Source organism: Myotis davidii, unplaced genomic scaffold, assembly GCF_000327345.1.
Source record: "Myotis davidii unplaced genomic scaffold, ASM32734v1 scaffold993, whole genome shotgun sequence".
Taxonomy (NCBI): domain Eukaryota; kingdom Metazoa; phylum Chordata; class Mammalia; order Chiroptera; family Vespertilionidae; genus Myotis; species Myotis davidii.
This window is the reverse complement of record NW_006285483.1, coordinates 261,571-287,071: the sequence shown is the minus strand read 5'-3', so window position 1 is coordinate 287,071 and position 25,501 is coordinate 261,571. Positions and strand designations below refer to the sequence as shown.

General features: G+C 40.1%; 1 protein-coding gene across 1 annotated transcript in view; it reads left to right on the top strand.

The window, feature by feature from the left end:
• Positions 1–8,097: 8,097 nt before the first annotated feature.
• PPM1D (protein phosphatase, Mg2+/Mn2+ dependent 1D) overlaps positions 8,098–25,501 on the top strand; it is a 49,160-nt gene continuing 31,756 nt past the window's right edge. Inside the window, exons 1-3 of the mRNA XM_015559054.1 lie at positions 8,098–8,213; positions 10,035–10,177; positions 12,237–12,250. Of these exons, the coding sequence (XP_015414540.1) occupies positions 8,098–8,213; positions 10,035–10,177; positions 12,237–12,250 (273 nt within the window). The remainder of the gene's footprint in view (positions 8,214–10,034; positions 10,178–12,236; positions 12,251–25,501) is intronic.

Here is a 25,501-nt window from a genome sequence, read left to right as displayed (position 1 = left end):
TCTTTCCCTTATATTTGGAGAAAAATTGATATTTATTTCCAAAATAGATCTCCCCCTTCTTACTCCCAAAGAATTAAAATCCCCAGATTTCTCCTTTCCCAATTCTTACTGAGGGCTCTAACTGGAGAGGTGCCAGCTTATTGTCAGGGTTCTTTCTTTGACAATTGCAGCTCTATTCATCTTTCACTAGGCCCACTGTGGACTTGCCAGCTCCTCGCAGAATATTCCAAACCAATTCTGTACTTTTCCTGAATTTTTATTTTATTTTTTTATTCAGTCTCTATTGAGACTGTCAAAAATTGCCAATGCTGACTATATGTCAAGTCGTCATGATGGGGTATTGGGAAAAGTTTTCAGTTAGCAATAATCGCATGTTGAATAAACCTCATTGACTATGATACTACCACTGTACAAAGTTTTTTCCTGAGATTTAGGACACACAAAATGTTTCACCATAAGTCCCTAGTCCACAAAACTTAATTTCCTAGAAAACAGTGATTTTCAATAATCTAAAGCAATCTAAATCCACAGGTTAGGTACCAACACAGCAGAATTTGAGCATTGTTGGGGTCAGTGAAGAGAGTTCAAGAAAGAGCTTGTTTTAGATTTACTATAAGTCTTATCAGTCCATTCCGTATACTCAGAGCACACCACCTGTTGAGTTAAAACTCAATTGGGAGGCCCTGGCTGGGTAGCTCAGTTGGTTAGAGCATTGTCCCCATATGCCAAGGTTGTGGGTTCAATCGCCAAGGTACATATATACAAGAATCAACCAATGAATGCATGAATAAGTAGAACAACAAATCAATGTTTCTCTCTCCCAAGTTAATAAATAAATTTTTTAAAAAACTACCATCACTGGAGCAAGCAAGCCTATTGCTTGCTTCACCTGTGTGGTTGCCAGCCGCCATCTTTGTTGGCGGTTAATTTGCATATCACCCTGATTAGCCAATGGGAAGCATAGAGAAGGTACGGTCAATTACCCTTTTTGTCTTTTATTAGATAGGAGATATGTATATATATAAATTGATTTTTTTACAGAGAGGAAGGCAGAGGGATAGAGAGAGTTAGAAACATCTATGAGAGAGAAACATCGATCAGCTGCCTCCTGCACGCCCCCCACTGGGGATGTGCCCACAAACCAGGTACATGCCCTTGACCGGAATCGAACCTGGGACCTTTCAGTCCGCAGGCCGACGCTCCATCCACTGAGCCAAACCGGCTTCGGCAAGAAATATATTTTTTTAAAAAAAACAAAAACAAAAACCTCAATTGGTAAGGGTGGTGTGGCTCCAGTGGTTGAACATTGGCCCATGAACTAAAAGGTCACAGTGGGATTTCCTGTGTGGGAGGCAGCCAATTGACGATTCTTTCATCATTGATATTTCTATCTCTCCCTCTCCATTCCTCTCTCTGAAATCAATAAAAACATTAAAAAAAAAAAAAAAGCCCTGACTGGTTTGGCTCAGTGGATAGAGCGTTGGCCTGCGGACTCAAGGGTCCCGGGTTCGATTCCTGTCAAGGGCATGTACCTTGGTTACGGGCACATCCCCAGTGGGAGGTGTGCAAGAGGCAGCTGATCGATGCTTCTCTCTCATTGATGTTTCTAACTCTCTATCCCTCTCCCTTCCTCTCTGTAAAAAATCAATAAAATGTATTTTAAAAAAAAGAAAGAAAGAAACTCAATTGGGATAAGGTCCACAATAAGAAGTTGTGACATTAACTTCCCAGGGCCTGAGAGGAAAAATTTACCTTGCATATAAACTTCCACTTTGCAGACAATAGCATCTGAATTACTTTTCTCTCTTTGCAAAAAGAAAAAGAAAAACAAAATTTGTCATGGTTATTCCAGACAAGTAAGCTCCCCACAACCCCCGTTCATTATCCAACCTCTTTCATGGCGAGCAGTAGCAGCTCATATCCCACTGCAGAAACCAAAGAGGCAAATCTTTCCTTCATCTTTCCCCTTCTCAGCAGCCAGAACACAAGGCCAAACAAGTGCTCCTACTCAGAAATTTCAGTGATGGTCAATTCATTCACAAGAGGTGCTGCAGTGGCATTGTCTTTAATGGAGAGAGAGAGATAGAGATTGAGATTTTGAGAGATTGATTTGTTGTTCCACTTGTTTATGCATTCATTGGTTGCTTCTTGTGTGTGCCCTGGCAGGAGATGAACCCACAACCTGGGTGTATTGGGACGATGCTCTGACCAATTGAGCAACCCAGCCAAGGCCTTTCACCAATTTCCTGTACTTTGGCTTTTTCAAGGGAGATCCAGCTACTTCTAAGATTACTACTTGACTTCTCCTTCGTTAAATCTTTTGGGGTCCCTACCATCCTCCCTGAAATAGTAACAATTGATAGGACGCCCATTTTCTAATACTGTTATGTATGAGTAGAATTTTCTCATATGTCCCTTTCACTTAGAAGAGCACAGCCTTTCTTTCTGAAGAGCCCCTCTCCTCCCTCACGTCATGATAACCCCTAGTCTGCCCTCTGCCAATTCCTTATAAAATCTACTGAATCGATATTATGGATCTCTGAAATCCACAAATATAAAGGCTTATCTAATGATCACTCAGGATTCCTATTCTTTAAGAGGAAAGTAGTGATGGTGTATTGCATTAAATTCCTTTGGATTTAAAAATAGAAAATGCTACATGATAAGAGACAAAAGAGAAATTAGATGTTGAAGTAGCTTACAAATCTTGGAAAAAATAGTTATCTTTTCTCCTCATTTTGACCATTTTTAAGCATGCAATTCAGCAGCACTAATTATAATCGCTATATTGTGCAACCATCACCACTATTTATTTCCAAAACTTTTCATAATCCCAAACAGAAAATCTATACTGATTAAGCAATAGCTCCCCATTCTCTCACCCTCCCAACCCCTGGGAACCTCTATTCTACTTTCGGTTTCTATAAATATGACTATTCTAGGTACCTCATATATGTGGAATCATACACAATCATACAATATTTTTTCCTTTAGTGTCTGACTTATTTCACTTAGCATGTTTTCAAGGTTCATGTATGTTGTTACATGTATCAGAACTTCATTTCTTTTTAAAATATGCTTAAAAATATTTTTTTTAAGATATAAGGGAGATGATGCTGAAGTAATATCCATTCAGGGAGTTCATTGTTTGCATGAAACCACAGGTGATGAGATCAGTCACTCCATTTTAAGTCCTTTTAAATGAAATGCTGTCCTTTTACAGATAAAAAAAGGCAGGTTCGGAATGGAAGCAAGGCCATGTTGCAAACATTGGGGCTCTTTTAATTTAGGATTGTAACACTGCTCTGATTAAACAATTTAACTATAAAAATGAAAAGATATGCATTTAATAAGCATAACCAATGGACACAAGACACTGGGTAGAGGAGGCCGGGGAAAGGTCAAGGGGAAAAAAAAAAAGGAGACATATGTACTACTCTTTGTAATACTTTAAGCAATAAAACAAAATTTAAATAAATAAATAAATAAAGTTACCACAAAAAAAAGAAGAAAGAAAAGACTTCATTGTAACAACCCAAATCTAACTTAAATTGGTTATTAAATAAATTTTGAAAAACTAAAAAAAATAAAAATAAAAACAAAAAGATAGAAGGGAGAGAGAGAGAAAAACATCGATGTGAGAGAGAAACATTGATTGGTTGCCTCCCATACACACCCCCACCACGTACTGAACCCTCAACCTGGGCATGTGTCCTAACCAGGAATCAAACCAGCAACATTTTTGTGTATGTGACAATGTTCAATCAACTGAGCCACACCAGCCAGGGCAGAACTTAATTCCTTTTTGAGTAATATTCTATTGCACACACATATTGAATAAACAAATCATATATATACACACATACCTGGTATATCACATTTGTTTATTCATTTACCTTTAGATGAACGCTTGGGGTGTTTCGAGTTTTGGCTATAATGAAGGATGCTGCTGAGTACAAATATCTGTTTAAGTTCCTGTTTTCAATTTTTGTGGGTATATACCCAGAAGTGGACTTGCTGGATCATATGGTAATTGTATGTTTAATATTTTTGAGGAAACTATTAATACTGTTTTCCATAAAGTCATTTTTAAGTAACATTTATTTTTCACTGATTCCTTATGTGATCTAAAAAATAGTTTTTAAATGTGATCATATTGGAAAATTTAGAATGGATAAAATAAACTTACTTTTTTTTCATTTTTGCAAAAAGAAAATTGGGATTTTGTTAGGAATCACACTGAATCAGTAGAACACTTTTAGTAGTGCTGACATCTTACATGGGATGACTTTCCATTTATTTAGGTCTCTAATTTCATACAGCAATGTTTTATAGCTTCAATATACAAGTCATGCATCTCCTTGGTTAAATGTATTCCCAAGTAGTTTATTCTTTCTGTTGCTATTATAAATGAAATTCTTTTCTTTTTTTTTTTTTTAGCTTGCTTTTAATTAAGAGTGTATATATACAAGCAATTTTTATTGAGGTATAATTGATATATAACATTAGTTTCAGGTATACAGCATAATGATTTGATATTTGTATACATTGATCCCCACAATAAATCCCTATACTAGTACATAGTTACAATTTTTTTCTTATGATGAAGACTTTTAAGATTTATTCTCTTACTTTCAACAATAAAGATAAATTTTAAAAAAAGATTTACTCTTGCCCAGCCAGAGTTAGTGGTTGAACATTAACCATTGAACCAGGAGGTCACGGTTCGATTCCAGACAGTGCACATTCCCCCAGTTGTGGGCTTGATCCCTGGTTGAGGGTGTGCAGGAGGCAGCCAATCAATGATTCTCATCATTGATGTTTCTATCTCTCTCTCCCTCTCTGAAATCAAAACAAATATAGTTTTAAAAAATATTTACTCTCTTAGCAACTTTTAAATATGAACACAGTATTATTAACTATAATCACATGCTGTATATACATACCCATGACTAAATTGGAATTGGTTTTTTAAATTTCCTTTTTATATTGTTCATAGCTAGGGTCTGGAAATACAACTGATTTTTCATGTTTATTTTGTATCCTGAAATTCTACATATAAGATCATACCATCTGCAAATAGAGAAAGTTTTACTTCTTCCTTTCCAATTTCGGTACCTTTTATTTCTTGTCTAACTGCTCAACCTAGATTGGAAAGGATACTAGAACAGCCCAAGCACTTCACAAAACTTCTCTTTAGGATGTTTTCATAAGGTATCTTCATTCTAAATTGTTGCTACATGTCTCCATTCAAGATTGCAATTCTTGGGGAATAGAATCTGTACATGCCCATGACTGCTGGTGGCCTACTCTCTGTGGGTGAGGTGTTAGGATTGGCCTATCATTGACATGCCTTTTTTCTGCCTAGAGGATGAGTCTGCTACCTGAAGAAAGGGATGGCACAGATGCCAAGCAGGTAAAAGCAATAAGTACTTCAGTACTGGAGGATCCACAAACAAACCTCCCATCTAGTCTGCATAAGGTTGATTTGTGTGTCCGTTTTCTTGCTGATTCGCTAGAGGTAAGTTGGTACTTTTCTGTCCAGTCAGGGTAGGTGAGGATTTCTGTGAGGCAATAAGCAAAGTCTCTGTTTTGGATCAAGGCATTAGAACTAATGCCCAAGAGAGAAGCAGAAGCTCAGGTACTCCTAACCAAACAAAACCTGCCTGCTCGCCTCAGAAAAATCAGGATCATCAATTCTATCCTATCCTAAGACCTGGAACCCAGATGACACTAGAGTTTCACTGTGGAGTTTCACAGAAATCTCTCTTACATCCTCACAATATGTAATATCTTTGTTTTCTACTAACAAGTGTCCTCAAAGGGCCTGGTTTCTTCAGAAAGGGAATACCCTCTCTGAAACTGGATGTCAACTTTATAACTTTGCATCATTCCCTAATTAGGCAAGAGCAAACCTTGCAACATAATTTTCTACATTCTATTGTGAAATGCCCCCTGGTGGACAGAACTAGTATGATTTCCATTATAATAACGAGTTATATAAGAAATTCACTGAGGATAATAGAGTGAGCCCAAACCTTCACCTGGTTCCACTCACCATACAAAACAGCTAAAATGGCCATTAATGACTCCAAAGTAATTTTTTCTCTTTTCTCTTGTCTTTTCTGCTTCCCTCCAAATTAATCACAATACAGTTATTAAGAGGAAAATATTTGTTATTCCAATTTATGTTATCATACTGTGCAAGTTATTAGCTATTATGATAGTAAGATATTTTGGGAACGTATACAGAATAAAGGTTCAGGTGCAAGGTAATGATGGGAAGTTAATAATTAGCATGTCCACCCACCAACATCATAGAATACTCATATCCAACAGGAAAATCACTAAATTAAAAATCCTTCATATGATTTGAGAATTCAGTAGGTGCCTTATTATTCACAAAAAGTATAAAACTTGACTGTTTCTCAACATCCATAAGAGTAGCAATGAAAATATCTGAAAATCTTTTAAACAAAGGTAAGAAGCATTCCTTGACCCCAAGTCTTTTTTAAAAAAAATATTTTTATTGATTTCAGAGAGGACGGGAGAGGGGGAGAGAGGGGGAGAGATAGAAATATCAATGATAAAAGAGAATCATTGATTGGCTGCCTACTGGGATTGAGCCCGCAACCAGGGCATGTGCCCTTGACTGGATTCAAACCTGGGACCCTTCAGTCCACAGGCCGAACCTCTATCCTCTGAGCAAAACCAGCTAGGGTGACCTCAAATCTTTTAAACAAAGGTTAAGAAGCATTCCTTGACCTCAGACATAGAACATTTATAGGCAAGATCCCTGAAATCTTATCTTGAGAAATGTCAGAGTAAAACTGAAATCTAATTTTTGGCTTTAGATGGAAAATTTACCTGAAACTTACGCAAGTATTTGAAACTCCATATTATCTGCAACTCCACCTTTACTGAGTCACATGACAACCCTTGATAGCCCTTTTCTCTTTCTTCCCTCCTATTGCTCTCTCCTAGATTTAGGGAAATTTCTCCCTCTCTGCCAAACAGGAACTTCACATTTGAATTCAGGCAGCGGTTCTCAACCTGTGGGTCGCGAACAATGAAAATACATCCTGCATATCAGATATTTACATTACGATTCATAACAGTAGCAACATTACAGTTATGAAGTAGCAACGAAAATAATTTTATGGTTGGGGGTCACCATAACATGAGGAACTGTATTAAAGGGTCGCGGCATTAGGAAGGTTGAGAACCACTGATAGAGGAAGCAGCACAAACACTCATTACAAGTTATGTTATCCATAATGTGCACAGCCTCCTGCATTACCACAGCCTTTTAGATCCCCTGAAATATGCTGGAGCTGCTGATGGTTATCCAGTTCTCTAAAAGATACTCAAATTCCCAGCTTGTTTTCACTAATCCCAACTGAAAGCACAGCCTTAGGCAACTTCAATATTGTCAATAGGTGGTTATTGTTTGAAAATGCACTGGGAATAAGGCTTTTCCCCCTGCTGCTGAGCTGAATTCTGAGTCAAATCAAAGAGATAGCCACCACTTCCTAAGAATAGAGTTTTTCCAGAACTACAGGTTTAGACAAAATGTTGACTGTGCTCTGAGGATGTTGCTTTTAACTGAGCTCCACAAGAGGTCAGTCCTTCCCATTGGTCATGAGACTGCTAGCTTTTTGTGACCACCATGAAACTGAGCTGGGTGGAGTAGGAGGGTGGGTGGGAATAGCATTTCATCAACAAATTAAAATATCACAGATCCCACTTTTTAACCAAAGTTCAGTGGTTTCTCTTGGATAGATTTTCAATTTGTTCTGTGGCTTTTTGGTTAATTTCCAAAGGTCCAAAATGGTCGCCTGTCATTGTTTTGCCAGTATTTTCATGTTTTTGTGGGAAGGCAAGGTCACTGCGGTCCTCACTCTGCCATTCTGGAAGTTGATCTCTAGGCAAGCACACTCCTTCGGAAACACGGTTCTTCTCACATATCCTGCGTCTCTGCAGCAGCGTATTTAAAGTTTGTCCTGCTTCTGTCAAACTCAGGTCAGACTGTGAGTCTTCATCACACTGTGATTTAAACTTATTCTGATGTGGAATGTCCCAGTTATCTTAAGGTTTATGGGTCTCTTAAATGAATGTTCCAGAGGTCACTGGAACATAATTCGTCAAGAGCATCCCATTAGCGTGCTGTGCAATACAAAACTGCTTACTGATAGCAGCACCCTGGACGGAAGGTGATAACTTGAGCACTGTTAAGTTCTCTGTACAAGTGCCCTGGCTGGACCAAATCCTAATAGATTCTTCGCTTTCTGTTTTTTTTATCCATCTTGACATCCATCATTGCTACCTGTGGAAATGGGAAAAGCATCATGAGCTATATGGGATGCGTTGCTAATCCTTTCTACTTGGCTCTGGATCTTTCACCTGGCATCATTTATATCTTTTTTAAAAAAAATGTTTTTATTAATTTCAGAGAGAGGAATAGAAACATCAATGATGAGAGAGAATCATTGATTGGCTGCCTCCTGCACATCCCCCTACTGGGGTTCAAGCCCTAACCAGGAATCGACTCATAACCTCCTGGTTTATAGGTCAATGCTCAACCACTGAGCCACACCAGCCGGGCAGTCTTTCATCTCTTTACTGCTGTACCTTTTTGGGTTTCCCAGGTGGTAGTCTGACAAAAACTTTTTGTCATTAATGAGTTTTTTAAACAGAAAAACTAGTGTTTAAAAGATATTGAATAAAATACTGAAGTCCTTTATAAACATAGATTCTTCAGACCTTTATGTAGTTATCAGAATACTTTTTATAGTTACTTCAGTTGATATTTTGAAAAATTGTATATAAAACAATTGCTGAACATTGGAAGATTTAAAAAATTTAGTGCCTGGCACATTGCTTTATACATAATAAGTTTTTGTAAAGATCTTTACATGTTCTTTTTCTTTTTTTAATATATTTTTACTAGAGGCCTGATGCATGAAATTCGTGCAAGGGGCTTGGCCCTCGCAGCCACGGCAGCTTGCCTTGGCTTCGTCCTGAAGGTCATCCAGAAGGACGTTCAGGAGGATGTCCAGAAGGTCATTTGGCTGTCCGGTCTAATTAGCATATTATACTTTTATTATTACAAATTGATTTCAGTGATGAAAAGAGAGGGAGAGAGAGAGAAATATCAATGATGACAGAGAATCATTGATGGGCTGTCTCCTACATGCCCCACACTGAGGTTCCAGCCTTAAACCCAGGCATGTGCCCCGACTGGGCATGAACCCTGACCTCCTGGTTCATAGGTCGATGCTCAACCACTGAGCCATACTGGCCAGGCTAAATTTTATTTTTCAATTATAGTTTATATTCGATATTATTTTATATTAGTTTCAGGTGTACAGCACAGTGTTAGACAATCCTATACTTTACAAAGTGGTCCCCCGATATTTCCAGTACCCACCTGGCATCACCTACATAGTTACTGCAATATTATTGACTGCATTCCCTAAACTCCCCTACCCTTTAATGAGTTTTTTTGTTATCCTCCAATGATTTAGTGTAGGTGCAAGAAATATACACCTCGTCATCTATCTCCACACAACTGATTTAAACAATCAAAGGAAAATTAACATCAATAATAAAAATATATAACAGTAATGAAAAGATGGAAGGAAGACATAGATACCACATAGGAGAATTCCTGCTAGATAATGAAAGGTTAAAACCCATATATGTATATTTTCTAAGAGAATAATGCTGTATCATGAAAACTAAGTAAAGGAAACCCTGGCAGATACCTACTACTGCCTACTAATAAGATAAATAAAAACTCCTAGAAAAAGCTGGGTTTTTTTGTTTTTTTTTTTATGAGGGATGGGACCATTACTACTTGGAATCTCTTTGATGCTACAGATCTATAGTCCCTGAAAGCAATTGCACAGAATTTAGGAAAGAAAAGGAAGCCATGAAAACAGAAAAACCTGTGGAGGAATCTTTTCCTGACCATACATCTCCTTAGAGCAGGTAATTCACCTCAACACTGGGAGAACTTTTCTTATTTTTAGAGGCAACTTACCTCAGGAGGCCACTACCTTCAAGTCAACTTATAAAAGTGAGGAAGGAAACCATATACCAAAAGCAGCAGCCAGGCCAAACAGAAAATCAGACAGCAAAACTGTTACCTGTGGCGACAATGTGAGCAAACATGGTAAAAAGACCTTCAAGACAAACTTCTGGATAAGCTGACCCATGACTCTGACTTCCTCCCAACCACATGCAGGATGCTGAAATCCTGAACTAATTATTTAAACCCACATAATGAGGGACTCCAACAGCAGCCAAGTCAATAGTGAGGGACCCAAGGATAATAAATGCACAATATTTTTAGTCAGTATTACATCTGTTTAAATAAGGTTTTTCCTTAAAGGGCAAGAAGGGAAACATTTTAGGCTTTGTGGGCCAAGAGACACAGGCAAGGCTATTATGCAGGTACTTGTATAACCATCACTTAAAAATGTAAAAAACATTCTTAGCTTGTGGGCTGTGAAAACAAAACAGGTGGCTGGCCAGATAAGACCCGCGGACTGTAGTTTGCTGATATAGACTCAGCCTTACTCAGATATGAATGAGGCAAAATGTTGGGTGTGTGACTTTTATGAAAGGTAGAAGAAAAATGTAAACACAGCATACACAAGAGATAGCTATATAAGATACTTTTTGGTGATGACAAAAATCCAATTCAAACTAGCGTTAAGTAAAAATTATTGTTAGCTCAAATAACTGAGAATGGGTGGGTGGATCAAAAGGGGGAACTATAAGATCTTTTTCTTCTATCCCTTCTCTCAGCCCTTCTCTATGATTCAGTCACTTTCATTCTGCAGATGCAAATTAAAAGAAATATGTATTTTTTGGAAGAATTAAGTGAAAGATTTGGGAGAAATAAAATGACCAAAACTGTCCTAGCTGGTTTGGCTCAGTGGATAGAGCGTCAGCCTCCGGACTGAAGGGTCCCAGGTTCGATTCCGGTCAAGGGTATGTACCTTGGTTGCGGGCACATCCCCAGTAGTGGGTGTGCAGGAGGCAGCTGATGGATGTTTCGCTCTCATCAATGTTTCTAACTCTGTATCTCTCTCCCTTCCTCTCTGTAAAAAATCAATAAAAGATATATATTTTTTAAAAATGACCAAAACTGAAAGATGTATACATTGAGAAACTAGACAAGAGTGAGCTGCAGAGTGAGTAGCTCTGGATTTAAGGTGGCTTGAGGTGATTGGGGAAAGCTTGGGATGATCTTAGAGAAGAGAAGAGAAAGCAAATCAACCAAAGACAAGGAATAAGCCCTAGCTGGTTTGGCTCAGTGAATAGAGCGTTGGCCTGTGGACTGAAGGGTCCTGGGTTCAATTCCAGTCAAGGGCACATATCTCAGTTGCAGGCTCGGTCCTCAGAGGGGGCATGCAGGAGGCAGCCAATCAATGATTCTCTCTCATCATTGATGTTTTCCTCTCTCTCTCCCTCTCCCTTCCTCTCTGACATCAATAAAAATATCTATTAAAAAATACAAAGACAAGGATTAAGGTCTTGAGTATTATCAGACCTACAGATCCAGAAATTTGTAGCAGCACTTAGCCTCATAGCATTCCATCCTCATAGCATTCCTCATTATCCTTGGTATAGGGGCAAAGAAGACAGCACAGGATTTATTCTAGAGATGGTGCTTTAAGGTTGACAGAAGGTATGTGAGGGAGGTGACTGCTCCTGAGAGAGTAGTTGAGGTGATAAATCACAGAGGTCAAACTAAAGAGTGAAGAGAGTGAGGCAGTGATGGGGCTGAAAGGTAAAAACTATATATATAAAAGCCTAGCAACCTGAATGATGGAATGACTGGTCGCTATGACACACACTGCGGCGGCTAACCGGCCCTATTGGGGCCCTGATTGCCCCCCCACAGCCTCCCACGACCCCTCCCTCCAGCTGGCCCTGCCCCCGATCAGACCCCCACCCTGGTTGGGGGTGGGACTGGCCAGGCTCCACCCGAGCAGGAATTCGTGCATCAGGCCTCTAGTATATGTATATTACAGTAATAAGAGTGTATGTGTATTTTTGCAATTCACATGAATGGTCACCTAGAATTATGAATGAAATGTAGTGGCTTTAGAATCAATTTAATCAGTATGTCACAAGTGAAATACTACGACAGCACTGTGCTAAGTGCTTACTACATTATCTCATTTAACTCTTCTAACAACTCTGTTGTCCCCATTTTACAGGTCAGAAGCTAAAGGTAAGAGAAAATTTGTGAATGTTTCCCCACGTCCCGCATGGTTCAGGGTTGAGGATCTGGAAGAGGGGCTGCACGCAAATGAATGAGATGAAATGAGAAATAATTTGGAAATATTGGGGGCCAGGTAGGCAAGCCCAACTCAAGGGAAAGGACTTCTACTGGCGTCCAGGCCTCGCCAACCTTTTATTCAATTTTGGATACACATCTAGCTCTTAGGCAGGTAATTGCGGTAACAGACAGACTGTCTTAAAGGTCAGTAAATATTAGAAGGATTTACTCTCAGACTATTTGATCAGGAAATAACTTGAGCCCCCCTTGTCTGGACTAGACAATCGGTGCATAACTCTAGCCCGTGCCATGGGTTCAAGGTTCACCAGCGTTCTAGGATCCTTGTTTGCACTTCTCTGATAGTGAAGACAATGGGTGGCTTCCTGCAAAAATTCACTCAAATTTTCACAGTGGTTTGTGGTGAGGCAAGATTAGAAACCAGAGCCTCTCACTCTAGAGTCTACCCACTCATAAATTCTATGCCATTCTGCCTTTTAAAACCAATTGAATTCCTAAATTTCTACATCAAAGCACATAGTCAACAAAAGTCAGACTTGGAAATTTCCAAAGCAAGTGTTTCTAGTTAACAACCAAAGGAAAATTTAATTCTTTCACCACACCACATAATTTCCTGGTCAAATGCTCTGGATGAATTAATTGCAAAATGTTCCAAATGTAACAAAACAAATTTACTTTTTGTATGGTGTTATAAAGGGTAATAAGCCGTCACTTAATATTTACAGTTCCTTATCTCATCATCCCCTCCCTTCCTCTCAGCTGATAATTTCACTCCTACCTCAGAGTGAAGATATAGGCCAATGGGCAGTAAATTCTTGGATTTACTCAGCCTCAAACCTACAAACTTACCTGCAACCCTGTCCATCTTTGCCTTTTCCTTATTTTCTCAGTGGTAAAGCTATCTTTCTTGTAAGGTGATTTTCTCCATTTAAATCCTAAATCAGTGGTTCTCATAGTGTGTTAAGTGGACTAGTAGCATCAGCTGCACCTGAGAACATGTTAGAAATGCAAATTCTTGCCCTAACTGGCTCAGTGGATAGAGCGTCGGCCTGAGGACTGAAAGGTCCCTGGTTTGATTCCAGTCAAGGGTATGTACCTTGGTTGCGGGCACATCCCCACTAGGAGGTGTGCAGGAGGCACTGATCAATGTTTCTCTCTCATTGATGTTTCTAACTCTCTATCCCTCTCCCTATCTCTCTGTAAAAAATCAATAAAATATATTTTTTTAAAAAAGAAAAAAAAGATAACAGAGGTAGTTGTTTTAAAAAAAAAAGAAAAAAGAAAGAAAAAGAAATGTAAATTCTTGTTCTGTATCCCAGAATCAGAAACTCTAGGAGTGAGGCCCAGCAACCTCTGTTTGGACAAGCCCACCAGGTGAGTCTGATGCACACTTAAGTTTGAGAATCTCAGGCCCCACCCCAACTTACTGAATCAGAATATGCATTCAATAGAATACCACAGGTGATGACAAGATCTCCCAGGTGATTCACAGGCATATTAAAATTGAGAAACACTGCTCTGCATGCATTCGCTTCTCAAGGACCATCTCATTTTTCCCCCTCTCTTTTGGATCTTTCCTGTCAGCATTTTAAAAATTATCCTGTCTCTTCATTATGTAAAAGAGTCCCTTGACTCTTTAGCTTTCTCTCTTCTTCCATTTTCTCACTTTCCATTCATAGGCAAGTTTCTTGAATGACTTGCCTATACAGTACTATAATCAGGGTCTCTTGTGGTCCCTACTACTCTACTGGAACTTCTTGGGCAAAGGTAACAAGTAACCCCTTTATGGATAAACCAAATGATGACCTCTTTACAGCATTTGACACTACTGACCATGTTTGATTTCTTAAAATTCTTCTCCTCGTGCTTTTGAACAGACATTTTTTCATCTTCTCCTACCTCCCTGGCCACTCATTATCAGTCTTTCTCTGATATTTACCTCCCACACCTAGCTAGAGGGCTTCAGAGGAGTGGGACTGTTATTTTAAAATAGAGTTTCCCAGTCTCCACACTCTTGACATTTTGGGCTGGATAATTCTTTGATATGGGGGCTGTCTTGTGCATTGTAGGATGTTTCGTAGCATCTCTGACCTCTACCCACCAGATGCCAATAGCAACCTCTCCCGAAGTTGTGACAACCAAAACTGTCTCCAAATATTGCCAGTGTCTTTTGGGGGTGAGGTGGGGATGGGGATGCAGGATTGCTTATGGTTGAGAACCACTGGTCTGAAAGTAATCCCATGTGTCCTAGTTCTGATAAGTACTAAGAGCTTTGCTGAAGGTTTTTAGAGAAGTTCTTTGTTTGAGAAAGAACTATGGAAAGACATTCTTTTTTCCCATACCACCTGTGGGAAACATGCAAAGTTTATTGCTACAGGCAGGCATCCTAAAACTCTGGATGAAGAAAGACATGGGTCTCATGACATCACTGAATCACCGGATCAACCACTCCTAATGTTTGCCCTTCCTCTGGATTTAATCTTGAATAATATACCTTCCAAACTTGCTTACTCATCTTGTTTCCTCCTGTTTTTCTGGGGCAGTTCTGCAAGACACAGGTGGAACTGTGCCTAGCTCAAGGACTAATCTGGGAAGCCCTGGTTCTGAACAAAAGAAGAGATTGATAACCAAACATTTCTAGAATACCAGGGATTTTATCACAAAGATAACCCCTTTTATAGATCTGACTTGCTTCTCCTAGTGGCACATTTTATTTCCTGTCCCCATCTCCACTATACTAATCATTGCCAATCAATTTTCAATGCTATCGGCATCCATGAATGCCTAATTTTTTCTAATCATTGCCTTCACTTTAAATCCTGGATTTAGAAGTCAGAGGAGACAAACCCTTCTTTATCTGCTGGATTACTAAAGCAATTCCTTGTACTTTTGAGTAGCCAAGCAAAGAGCTGGCTCAGCAGGACTGAGCTGGTTGAGCAGGAAGGGCTACGTTACTAACAGATACCAGCACTGGTGTTTGAACTCCTTTAGACAACTGTCCCACAGAATATTCCTCTGGTATTCATGGCCATTCTTCAAACTAGAAAACTGTGGTTGATTAATATGGCCATTCCCTCCCATTTCTCTGTGAATACATAGAGCAGCTTGGGGGCAGGGCTTTCCCTGGAGCACTATTCGAAGAATGTCCAGCTGTGCCTGACCTAAGCCAACCTCTTCAAGGGATAATGAGAGCTTGGGGGACTTTCCCCACAATAGGCTTTGTATTATGTCTACAGCTATGTCTCTAGTGTGTTTTTTACAGAGCCTTAGAGAAGGAAATGATATCTGAGTAGGAGATTGTGTCTCTTTCGCTATGTGTGCGCTACACCCTCAAAGCAGGAAGACGACTATAGTGGATTTATAAAGTTATAGACAAGTTGTTGGCCTTCTGTTTTCAGATAGTGATTTCCAAAAAGTGTTTTAAATATTTTTTTCCACTTGGGTCAAAAGAAAGACACCGTATTGAAAGAAATGCAAAACTAAGAGCAGAGGATGTTTAGGATGACTACCCCCTTACCTCCGACCCCACCCCCACCCCCCGCCAAGAATCTTCATCGACAAAAACAGAAATCTTCTAGTCCTCCTCAATAGGGAACTGGGAATGACCTGTAACTAGTACGGTTGGTCCTGTTTGTTTGGACTCTGAACTATTCTGCATTATTCTGTTTCAGTGTTGTTCTGAGATTTCTACTTATTCCTTTTTAATATTTCCTAGTTTTTGCTTACATAATATGACCTTACCTAATATTTTGCAAAAAAATTTTCCTGGAGATAATAAAGACATCCCGATGTTATGAGTACACAAACTCAGGTCTGCATGCAATATAAATCTATTTTGTATAATTACGTTTAATACTCCACCAAGTTAATGAAAATTTCATTTTAATAAACTAAATGTTCTTTCAAATAATTCCAATGGGCTGATCCCAACAGAGTCTCCCATATGTACAGCTTTACTTAACCTGAGCAGTGAAAAGGGCAAATTGTCATAAGACATCACTCGTGTGACCTGGCATCCACTGAGATTCCTTTTTCTGCTGCTCCTCATGACACCCTGGGGTCCTGTAGGGACCATGAGACTCCTTTGATGCATCTTCCCAAATCCCCACCAATTATGGTTGATATACAATATTATATTAGTTTCAGATGTACAACATAGTGATTAGACATTTATATAACTTAGAAAGTGATCACTCCAGTAAGTCTAGTTACCAACTTGACATCATATATAGTTAATAAAGATTATTTATGCTGCAAGTGAAGAAAAATCTAAGACAAAGTGGTCTCATTAGAAAGGAAAACTGAAAAGACTGTTGATAATTTCCAGGGATGGTTATGACTTGATTCAAAGTTCAAATAATGTCACCAGGACCTTCTTCCAAAATATTCTTCCTCTTAGTGTTAACTTCATCTTTAGGCTGGTTCCTTTCTCCTAGCAGAATGGCTACAGTAGTCCCAACTTCACATTTGTAGGTACTAAGTCCTGAAGTGAGTCTCTTTCAGTAGACCTGTTCTTAGGAGAAGCTTTATTTCTCCCAGGAGCCCCAGCAAACGTCTCCTCATTAGCTTCTGATCAGATGAGTTTATTAATGAGCCCATCACTAAGGCCATAGAGATTGAATATGTTGACTGGCCTACACCAATCTGGGTCCTCTCTTAGGGCTGGGTTTGGGACCGATTCTACACAATGGCATAGCTTCAGAGTGAGGGAGAAAGGGAGTGATTTACCAGAAGAAAACCAATGTATCATTTTACCAAATGAACGGTGAATGGATAATGGACAGGAAAAAAACAAAATGTCCACTAGAGTATCAGAACATATTTTATTTCATGTTAGTTTGTTGTATGTAAGTAGGCAGAATAAGCTATATTGTTCTCATCACAAAGATAGTCATTTCCCATAAATTCTTTGACTTCATTAAAGCACTTCCAAGAACAATTGCACAACAGAAGCTCTTTCTACAAGACACCACTTAAATAAATTACCTAATTAGTGCTCTCCATCGCCTGTAAAAAAGACACTCTGATGCCCAATGCATGCTGAACCTTTGGGACTAGACTTCAATTCTACGAAACATCCTCACATACTACTGCTCCCACATGTTGAGTCAATGCTGGTTCACAAACCTGTTTGTTGGAGTTGTTGTTTAATTACATATTTAATTAAATGTTGCATAACATCATAAACTGTGAATAAAGGAAAATGTCAAAGTTCTCTCTTAATTTAATTAAATTGAATGCTTTAGAAAGGTTTAATAAAGGCAAAGCGATGGAAATAAAAAGACCTACTATGAATTGGTTGTGAGTGAGACTACTGTAAAAGATTGATGATGGATTGGGTATGTCTTAAAATCCAGGAGGATTATACATTGAGAGCACTGTGCATATGATTTTAAATTCTTAACCCACTTTAAAGAAGTCAAAACTGAAAAAAAATAGGTGATATACTGTTGATGTGGTTTATGGAAAAAGGAGGGATGCTGAACTCCAAACAGTTGACTCATATTCAAAGCAAAGTTCTTGCCCTACATCAAAAGATTGGGAAATGAATACATGTTAATGTAAATTAAAGTGTTTAAAGCACAAATGTATATGTGTGGTGAAAGCTATAAGTTAAGCAGAGAAGTCAATGAGCAAGAGAATTGGAATTAATTTTGGTAATTAGGGGATAAGAAGTGGATAGTTTAGAAAGGTAAGGATGATGGAGGCCAGACTATAGGAGAGTAAGGTGAAAAATAAAACTGAGAAAAATCAAGAAGCTTAATAGAAATAAATTATTAATAACAACAATAAGATATACCATCTGAGTGCTTATTATATGTAAACACTATTCTAGATATTGTCCATACACTTTAAGAAAATATTTTTATTGATTTCAGAGAGGAAGGGGGAGGGAGAGAGATAGAAACATCAATGATAAGACCATCAATTGGCTGCCTCTGGCATGACCCCTACTGAGGATCAAGCACGCAACCCAGGCATGTGCCTTTGACTGGAATCAAACCCAGGACCCTTTAGTCCACAGGTTGATGCTCTATCCTCTGAGCCAAACCATGTAGGGCCATACTAGTACTCTTTCTTTCTTTCCTTCTTTCTTTTTTTCTTTCTTTTTTTTACAACTTAGGTATTAAGTATTTTGTGCTAAGTTAAATAGCTAGGAAATAAAATAGATTTTTCTGTTAAAGCACATGTGAGAGGTGGGTGTGTGCAGAAACTCAGGATTTTTCTGAGGAGATTATTCTGGGGGGAAAAATGATTAAAGAACAAACTAGAAGTTATTAAGTGTTCTTGTTATTTGGCCAATACTCATTTAAAAATACAAGCTTTCCCGCTTCAAATGGGTGATTTAATAAATAGTTCACCTTTAAAAGTCAATTCTGAAGTCCTTCTACTAGTAAGTTCACTCAAGTCCCACAGACTGGAAGGAGGAAGAAAATGTGAAAAGAAAAGAAAAAAGTTATACCTTACAGCTCAGCACTGAGGAGGCAGTAAGTGTTCTAAAATAATATGCCCTGACTGGTTTGGCTCAGTGGATAGAGCGTCGGCCTGTGGACTGAAGGGTCCCAGGTTCGATCTGGTCAAGGGAAAAAAAGAAAGAAAATAATAATAATAATATGCTCCACCCTGGCTGCTGTGGCTCAGGTGGTTGGGCATCATCCAGTACACCAAAAGTTTGCTGGATTCCAGTCAGGGCACATGCCCAGGTTGCAGGCTTGGTCTCCATGGGGGGCATGCAGGAGGCAGCATATTCATTCTCACATCAGTGTTTCTCTCTTTCTCTCTCCCTCTCCCTTCCTCTCTATCTCTCTCTCTAGAAATGAAAATGAATAAATAAATAATGAATAAAAACATACAAAAATCAAACATTTTAAAATAACATGCTCCTACCCTAGCAGAGAAACCAACATTATCTTGTTGGCACCTAAAAAAATATGCAGTGTTTACATTATACTAGCTTCTTTCTTAAAGGAGGTCTTCTCTGATTTTATCTCTATTTCTGAAGGGCACACTATTTGGGGCTTAACACCTTCTCCAACATAAAAATAGCAAACAGTAATGCTGAGGGGAACAAAAGTACACCGTAATTCAAGGGGGGGGAAAAAAACTGCTTTCCCCCCTATTATTTAAACAAGTAACTGTTATTTAACTTTTCAGAAAATGAGGAAAAAATAGAATTTGTCATTAAGGAAAAGCAATAAATTCAAGAGTAGGCCAGATCTCTTTAGAAAAAAATAGGCTAAGGTAAGTGTACAAGTATCTGAAGAGAAAAGGTATAAATATTATTCCCACATTAATGACTCCAAAACTAGTTATCTGCTGAAAACATAACAGATTGAATTTCCATGGCTAATTAAGAACATATATTGCCCTGGCCAGTTTGGCTCAGTGGATAGAGTGTCAGCCTGCAGATTGAAGGGTCCCAGGTTTGATTCTGGTCAAGGACACAGGCCCGGTTTGTGGGCTCAATCCCCAGTAGGGAGCGTGCAGAAGGCAGCCAATCAATGATTCTCATCGATGTTTCTATCTTTCCCTCTCCCTCTCTGAAATCAATAAAAATATATTTTAAAAAAAGGGACATATACAGATTTGACACCTTTGGGACTCTGGTAGCAGTGATTCTAATTTTGTGTCTCTTACCAGTTTACATTTGCACACAATAAATGTGACAGAGGTAGCCAGATAAGACTGCTTATTTTGTTAAATACTCACTGAGTTGGAAAAACAACAGTGTCAGAGTGAAGACGGGGTTACAGAATTTAACCTTTTGAGACACATTATCTCAAAGTTCTAAATACACAGGGTTGCTCTAGTAGATGAACAATGAACTGCTACTTAGTAGATGTTACTGATATTTTCTAGCTATGGGAAGAAACAATAGAAAATTCATTACATTTTTATTTGGCTTCTAAAATTAATTATTATAGTGTATGTTTGAAGATTTTGAACTTGATAGTTAAAAGCAAGAGATGATTCCCAAGTCAACAAATCAATGGATAAGAATAGCTAACTCTTATAACAGGCTCGATTCCCCAGTTAGGGGGTGTGCAGGAGGCAGCTGATCAATGATTCTCTCTCATCACTGATGTTTCTATCTCTCTCTCCCTCTCCCTCTCTGAAATTAATAAAAATATATTTTAAAAATACAAATAGTAACTACCATATGACTCAGCAATTCCAACTCTGGGTATTTATTTACCTGAAGAAAAAACGAAAACACTAACTCAAAAAGCTATATGCATGCCCTAGCTGGTTTGGCTCAGTGGATAGAGCGTCGGCTTGTGGACTGAAGGATCCCAGGTTTGATCCCGGTCAAGGACACATGCCTGGGTTGCCGGCTCAATCCCCAGTGGGGGGCGTGCAGGAGGCAGCCGATCAATGATTCTCTCTCATCATTGATATTTCTAGCTCGCTCTCTCCCTTCCTCTCTGTCAATAAAAATATATTACAAAGAAAAAGCTATATGCACCACCAAGTTCATTACAGCATTATTTACAATAGCCAGGATGAGGTAACATACTAAGTGTATATCAATGGATGAATGAATAAAAAATGTGATATGTATGTGTGTATGTGTTATGGGCATGCTTCAGCTGCAAGACATGGGATTTTTGCCTGTTATCTCTGAAAAGTAACTCAGCATTTTGTTAAAAAGGATAGGTTACAAAATCAAGAGTTTGTTTTGACCATGTTAAATTGAAATGTCCATCAGACATCAGTGTGGAGCTGTCAAGTCCTCCAGTTGCATATAGAATTTGGGATCCAGGTAAAGTTTAGGACTAGAGATATAAATTTGGGAGCCATCCCCAGGTAGTTTTTAGAACTATGGTCCTGGATGGTGTTACCTACACCATGTGTAGGTAGAGAAAAGCACTCATGACAAAGCCCTGGGTACTCCCAACAATCTAAAGTCAAGCAGGGTCCCTAGCTGGTTTGGCTCAGTGGATAAAGCATCAGCCTGCAGACTTAAGGGTCCCAGATTTGATTCCAGTCAAGGGCACGTGCCTGGGTTGCAGGCTCGATCCCAGTTATCAGGTGTGTAGGAGGCAGCCGATCAATGATTCTCTCTCATCATTGATGTTTCTATCTCTCTCCCTCTCCCTCTCTGAAATCAATTATATATCAATGGCGGGGAAAAATCAGGGAAAATGAGAAGGGGTGGTCAGTCAATGAAGTAGGAAGAAAACTAGTATAGTGTGGTCTCATAAATCAAGAGAAGTTTCAAGAAAGAAGCACTTAAGTGAAATAAGCCAGTCAATGAAGGAAAAATACCACATGATCTCACTCATTCATGGATAATAAAGATGATTATAAACTTATGAACAAAAATAGACACAGAGGCAGAGCTGCCTCAAACAGACTGTCAAACTGCAGCGGGAAGGCCAGGGAGGGTAGGGGGGCAGAAGGAGGGGGTAGGAGATCAACCGAAGAACTTACATGCATGCATATAACCAATGGACATAAGACACTGGCGGGTAGGGGAGGCCAGGGGATTGTCAAGGGCTGGGGAAAAAAGGACACATATGTAATACCCTTTGTAATACTTTAAGCAATAAAAAAAAAATAAAGAAAGAAGCACTAAATAGATGTTATCTCTTCTTGGTGTGTTCAGTAGTTGAGCATCGACCTATGTATGAACCAGGAGGTCACTGTTCGATTCCCAGGCCAGCAAATGCCAAGGTTGCAGGCTCAATCCCCACCTGGTCAGGGGCGTGTAGGAGGCAGCCAATCAATGATTCTCTCTTATCATTGATGTTTCTCTTCTTCTTCCTTCCTCTCCCTTCCTCTCTAAAATCAATAAAAATATATTTTAAAAAAGAAAAAAAAAGAAGCAATGGTTTAACTTGCAATTAAGTTTCAAGAAGGAAACAATGTTTCCACTTTCTGCTTCATTTGGGACAGAAGTTAGTAAAAACAGGAAAGTCATCATTAGATTTGGAAACAGAGAGGTCGGGTTATATCATAAAAACAGTTTTAGTGACATGATGGGGATGGTTTCTCGATTGGATTGGGTTAAGGAGAAGTTTTGAGGTAGGAATTGGAAGCAGCTTCCAGATAGAGCCAACTCTTTTTTTAAAAAAATATATTTTATTGATATTTTACAGAGAGGAAGGGAGAGGGATAGAGAGTTAGAAACATCGATGAGAGAGAAACATCGATCAGCTGCCTCCTGCACACTCCCTACTGAGGATGTGCCCACAACCAAGGTACATGCCCTTGACCAGAATCGAACATGGGACCCTTCAGTCCACAGGTTGACGCTCTATCCACTGAGCCAAACCGGTCAGGGCTAGAGCCAACTCTTTGAAAAGTTTTTCCTATTAAGGGGAGCAGAAAAATGGGATAGGATAGGTGTTAAGGTACTTTTTATACTTTTTGTTAAAAAGAAACTTGAATATGTTGTACACAGATGGAAATGACCCAGTAGAAACAGGAGAAATTGATGAAATAGGAGCAAGAAGGGGTAATTGGTGGAGCAAAGCTCACAAGAAGGAGACAGGATAAAGGATCCAGAACACAAATGGAGGGATTGTCTTTAACAGTAATAGCAAAGCCACTTCACCATGATAAGGAACTGAGAAGCCAGGGTGGGTGTTGGATGGAGAATGTGGAAAAGTCTAGCTAATAAAGAGGTAATATGCAAATTGACCATCACCCCAACACACAAGATGGCCGGCAGGGGAGGGCAGTTATGGGCTATCAGGCCAGTCGGGGAAGGCAAGTGGGGGGGACCAGGCCTGCAGGGGAGGGCAGTTGGGGAGGACCGGGCCTGCAGGGGAGGGCAGTTAGGGGGGACCGGGCCGGCAGAGGAGGGCAGTAGGGAGGAACAAGGCTTACAGGAGAGGGCAGTTGCGAGGGGACCAGTCCTGCAGGGGAGAGCAGTTAGGGGCAATCAGACCAGCAGGGGAGCAGTTAGGCGTCAATCAGGCTGGCAGGCAAGCGGTTGGGAGCCAGCAGTCCTGGATTGTGAGAGGGATGTCCGACTGGGATCAGGCCTAAATGGGCAGTTGGACATCCCTCGAGGGGTCCCAGAATGGAGAGGGTGCAGGCTGGGCTGAGAGCCACACACTACCCTCCCCCCCATGCACAAATTTTGTGCACCAGGCCTCTAGTATGAAAAATAAAGTGGCTGAGAAGTGACAAGAATAGTAGAAGAAATTAAGACAGTGAGCCATGAACAAAAGGGGGCATTACCAAGGATCTTATTGTAGTGCCAGTTGGCATTAACTTTAAAAGAGCTTGGGTTTTTGAAGGAGGAAGGAGGAAAAATGATTTGGAAGCAATATGAGAAGCAGATTCTAAGATAAGAATACCTATGTGAGGGAAAATGCTCTTTGTACTTGATAAGTTGCTAGCGAGGTGGTTTTGCTAGGTGATCAACCAGTTTTCAGTTGGAACAGGAAGTTGATGAGAACATTTAGAGGTGAGAATAAAGGGGAAATGACTGAAAACAAATGTTGAAATCTAAAGTACAGAATGAGATGCTGAGGATGGTTGGGGTAATAAAAGTAGAGGGTGGCATGGAGATGCTAATCAGGGAAATGATGGATGACCTGGAGCTACTGGTTGTGATTGAGTGAAAAGGATTATAGTGATGAAATTATCTTCCTGTAAGCTCTAGAGGGGGAGGGAAGGTGGGTAAATTGGTTAAGATGAATAATATAGAGTTATACAACACAAACTGTTCTCTCTTGCAAGTCTTATGGTATGGAGGCTACTGGGTAAAGTTGCTCCTATTTCATTTAGAATTTTTGCATTTGTAGTTATAAAATATGATCTAAAGATTTCCTTCTAGTGTTACAGTTGTTAGGTTCTGATAACAGGATTAGGATCATATTTCAAAAAGAAGCTGGGATTTTTTCAAAGTAGTTTTACACTCTGGAACTACCTGGTCTAGTTCATTTTGGTGTAGGAGATATCCTTGAGAACATTTTTATTTATTATTTTTTATTTTTAATATATTTTATTGATTTTTTACAGAGAGGAAGGGAGAGGGATAGAGATAGAAACATCAACGAGGGAGAAACATCAGAATCGAACCTGGGACCCTCTGGTCAGCAGGCCAATGCTCTATTCCAGTGGTTCTCAACCTGTGGGTCGCGACCCCTTTGGCGGTCGAAGGACCCTTTCACAGGGGCCGCCTAAGACCATCCTGCATATCAGATATTTACATTACGATTCATAACAGTAGCAACATTACAGTTATGAAGTAGCAACGAAAATAAATTTATGGTTGGGTCACAACACGAGGAACTGTATTTAAAGGGCCAGAAGGTTGAGAACCACTGCTATTCACTGAAAATAACCAGCTAAGGCTAAATGTGTTTTTATTGGTTTTTTTAGGGAGAGAGGAAGGGAGAGGGAGGATAGACACCCTATATGATGGTAGAAATATCCTGAGTTTTCTAACCAGGACACAAACAGGATTGCCTCCCTCAAGTCCCAGCTACAGACACACCACCCAAATCAAGTTTAAGAAAAGCTTTTTTTTAAAAAAAGGAACAGTTGATTTTTAGTGGGGGGCAGGGGTAGAAAAACATAGATGTAAAAGCGCAACCTCATGGGCTGCCTCCTGCACGCCCCCACCGGGGCAGCAACCCAGGCACAAGCCTTTGCCCAGAATGGAACCCGCAACCTCCTGGCGCCCGGAGACTCCTAACCTACTGAGTCACACCGGCCCGGGCAAGAATGACACACGTTTCCCAGCCTGTTCGCAAACGATCTAACCAAGTGGGGTTTCCCGCCATTTCACTTCAAGGACTGGAAGGGCTTTTCCTCTAGATTCGTGGGAGACCCGAGCCTACACGGCTTTCCCCCGCCAGGCGAGCGGCGGAACGCCAAGGTCAGTAGGGTGCACTACGATCCCGGGGACAGGGCAACAAGGTGACGATCCCGGGGACGGAGCAACAAGGTGACAGACCAAACTGCCCAAGTGCCCGGCTTTCGCGGGTAAGTTGGGAGGGCGGAGGCGCCCACTGCCAGGGGAAAACGAAGCGCCTAGCGCGCAACCCCGCGCCCGCGCTGGGAATGGGGAGCGCGGCCGTTGAAGGGCGGAGCAAGGGCTGGGGGCGGAGGCCGGGTTCGCTCCAACTCGAGCCCGGATTGGCCGGGCCCTGAGAGCCGAGTGACGACAGCGGGGGAGAACGTCCGATTTGTGTGGTGGGCGCGGGCGGGCGGAGGAGGCGT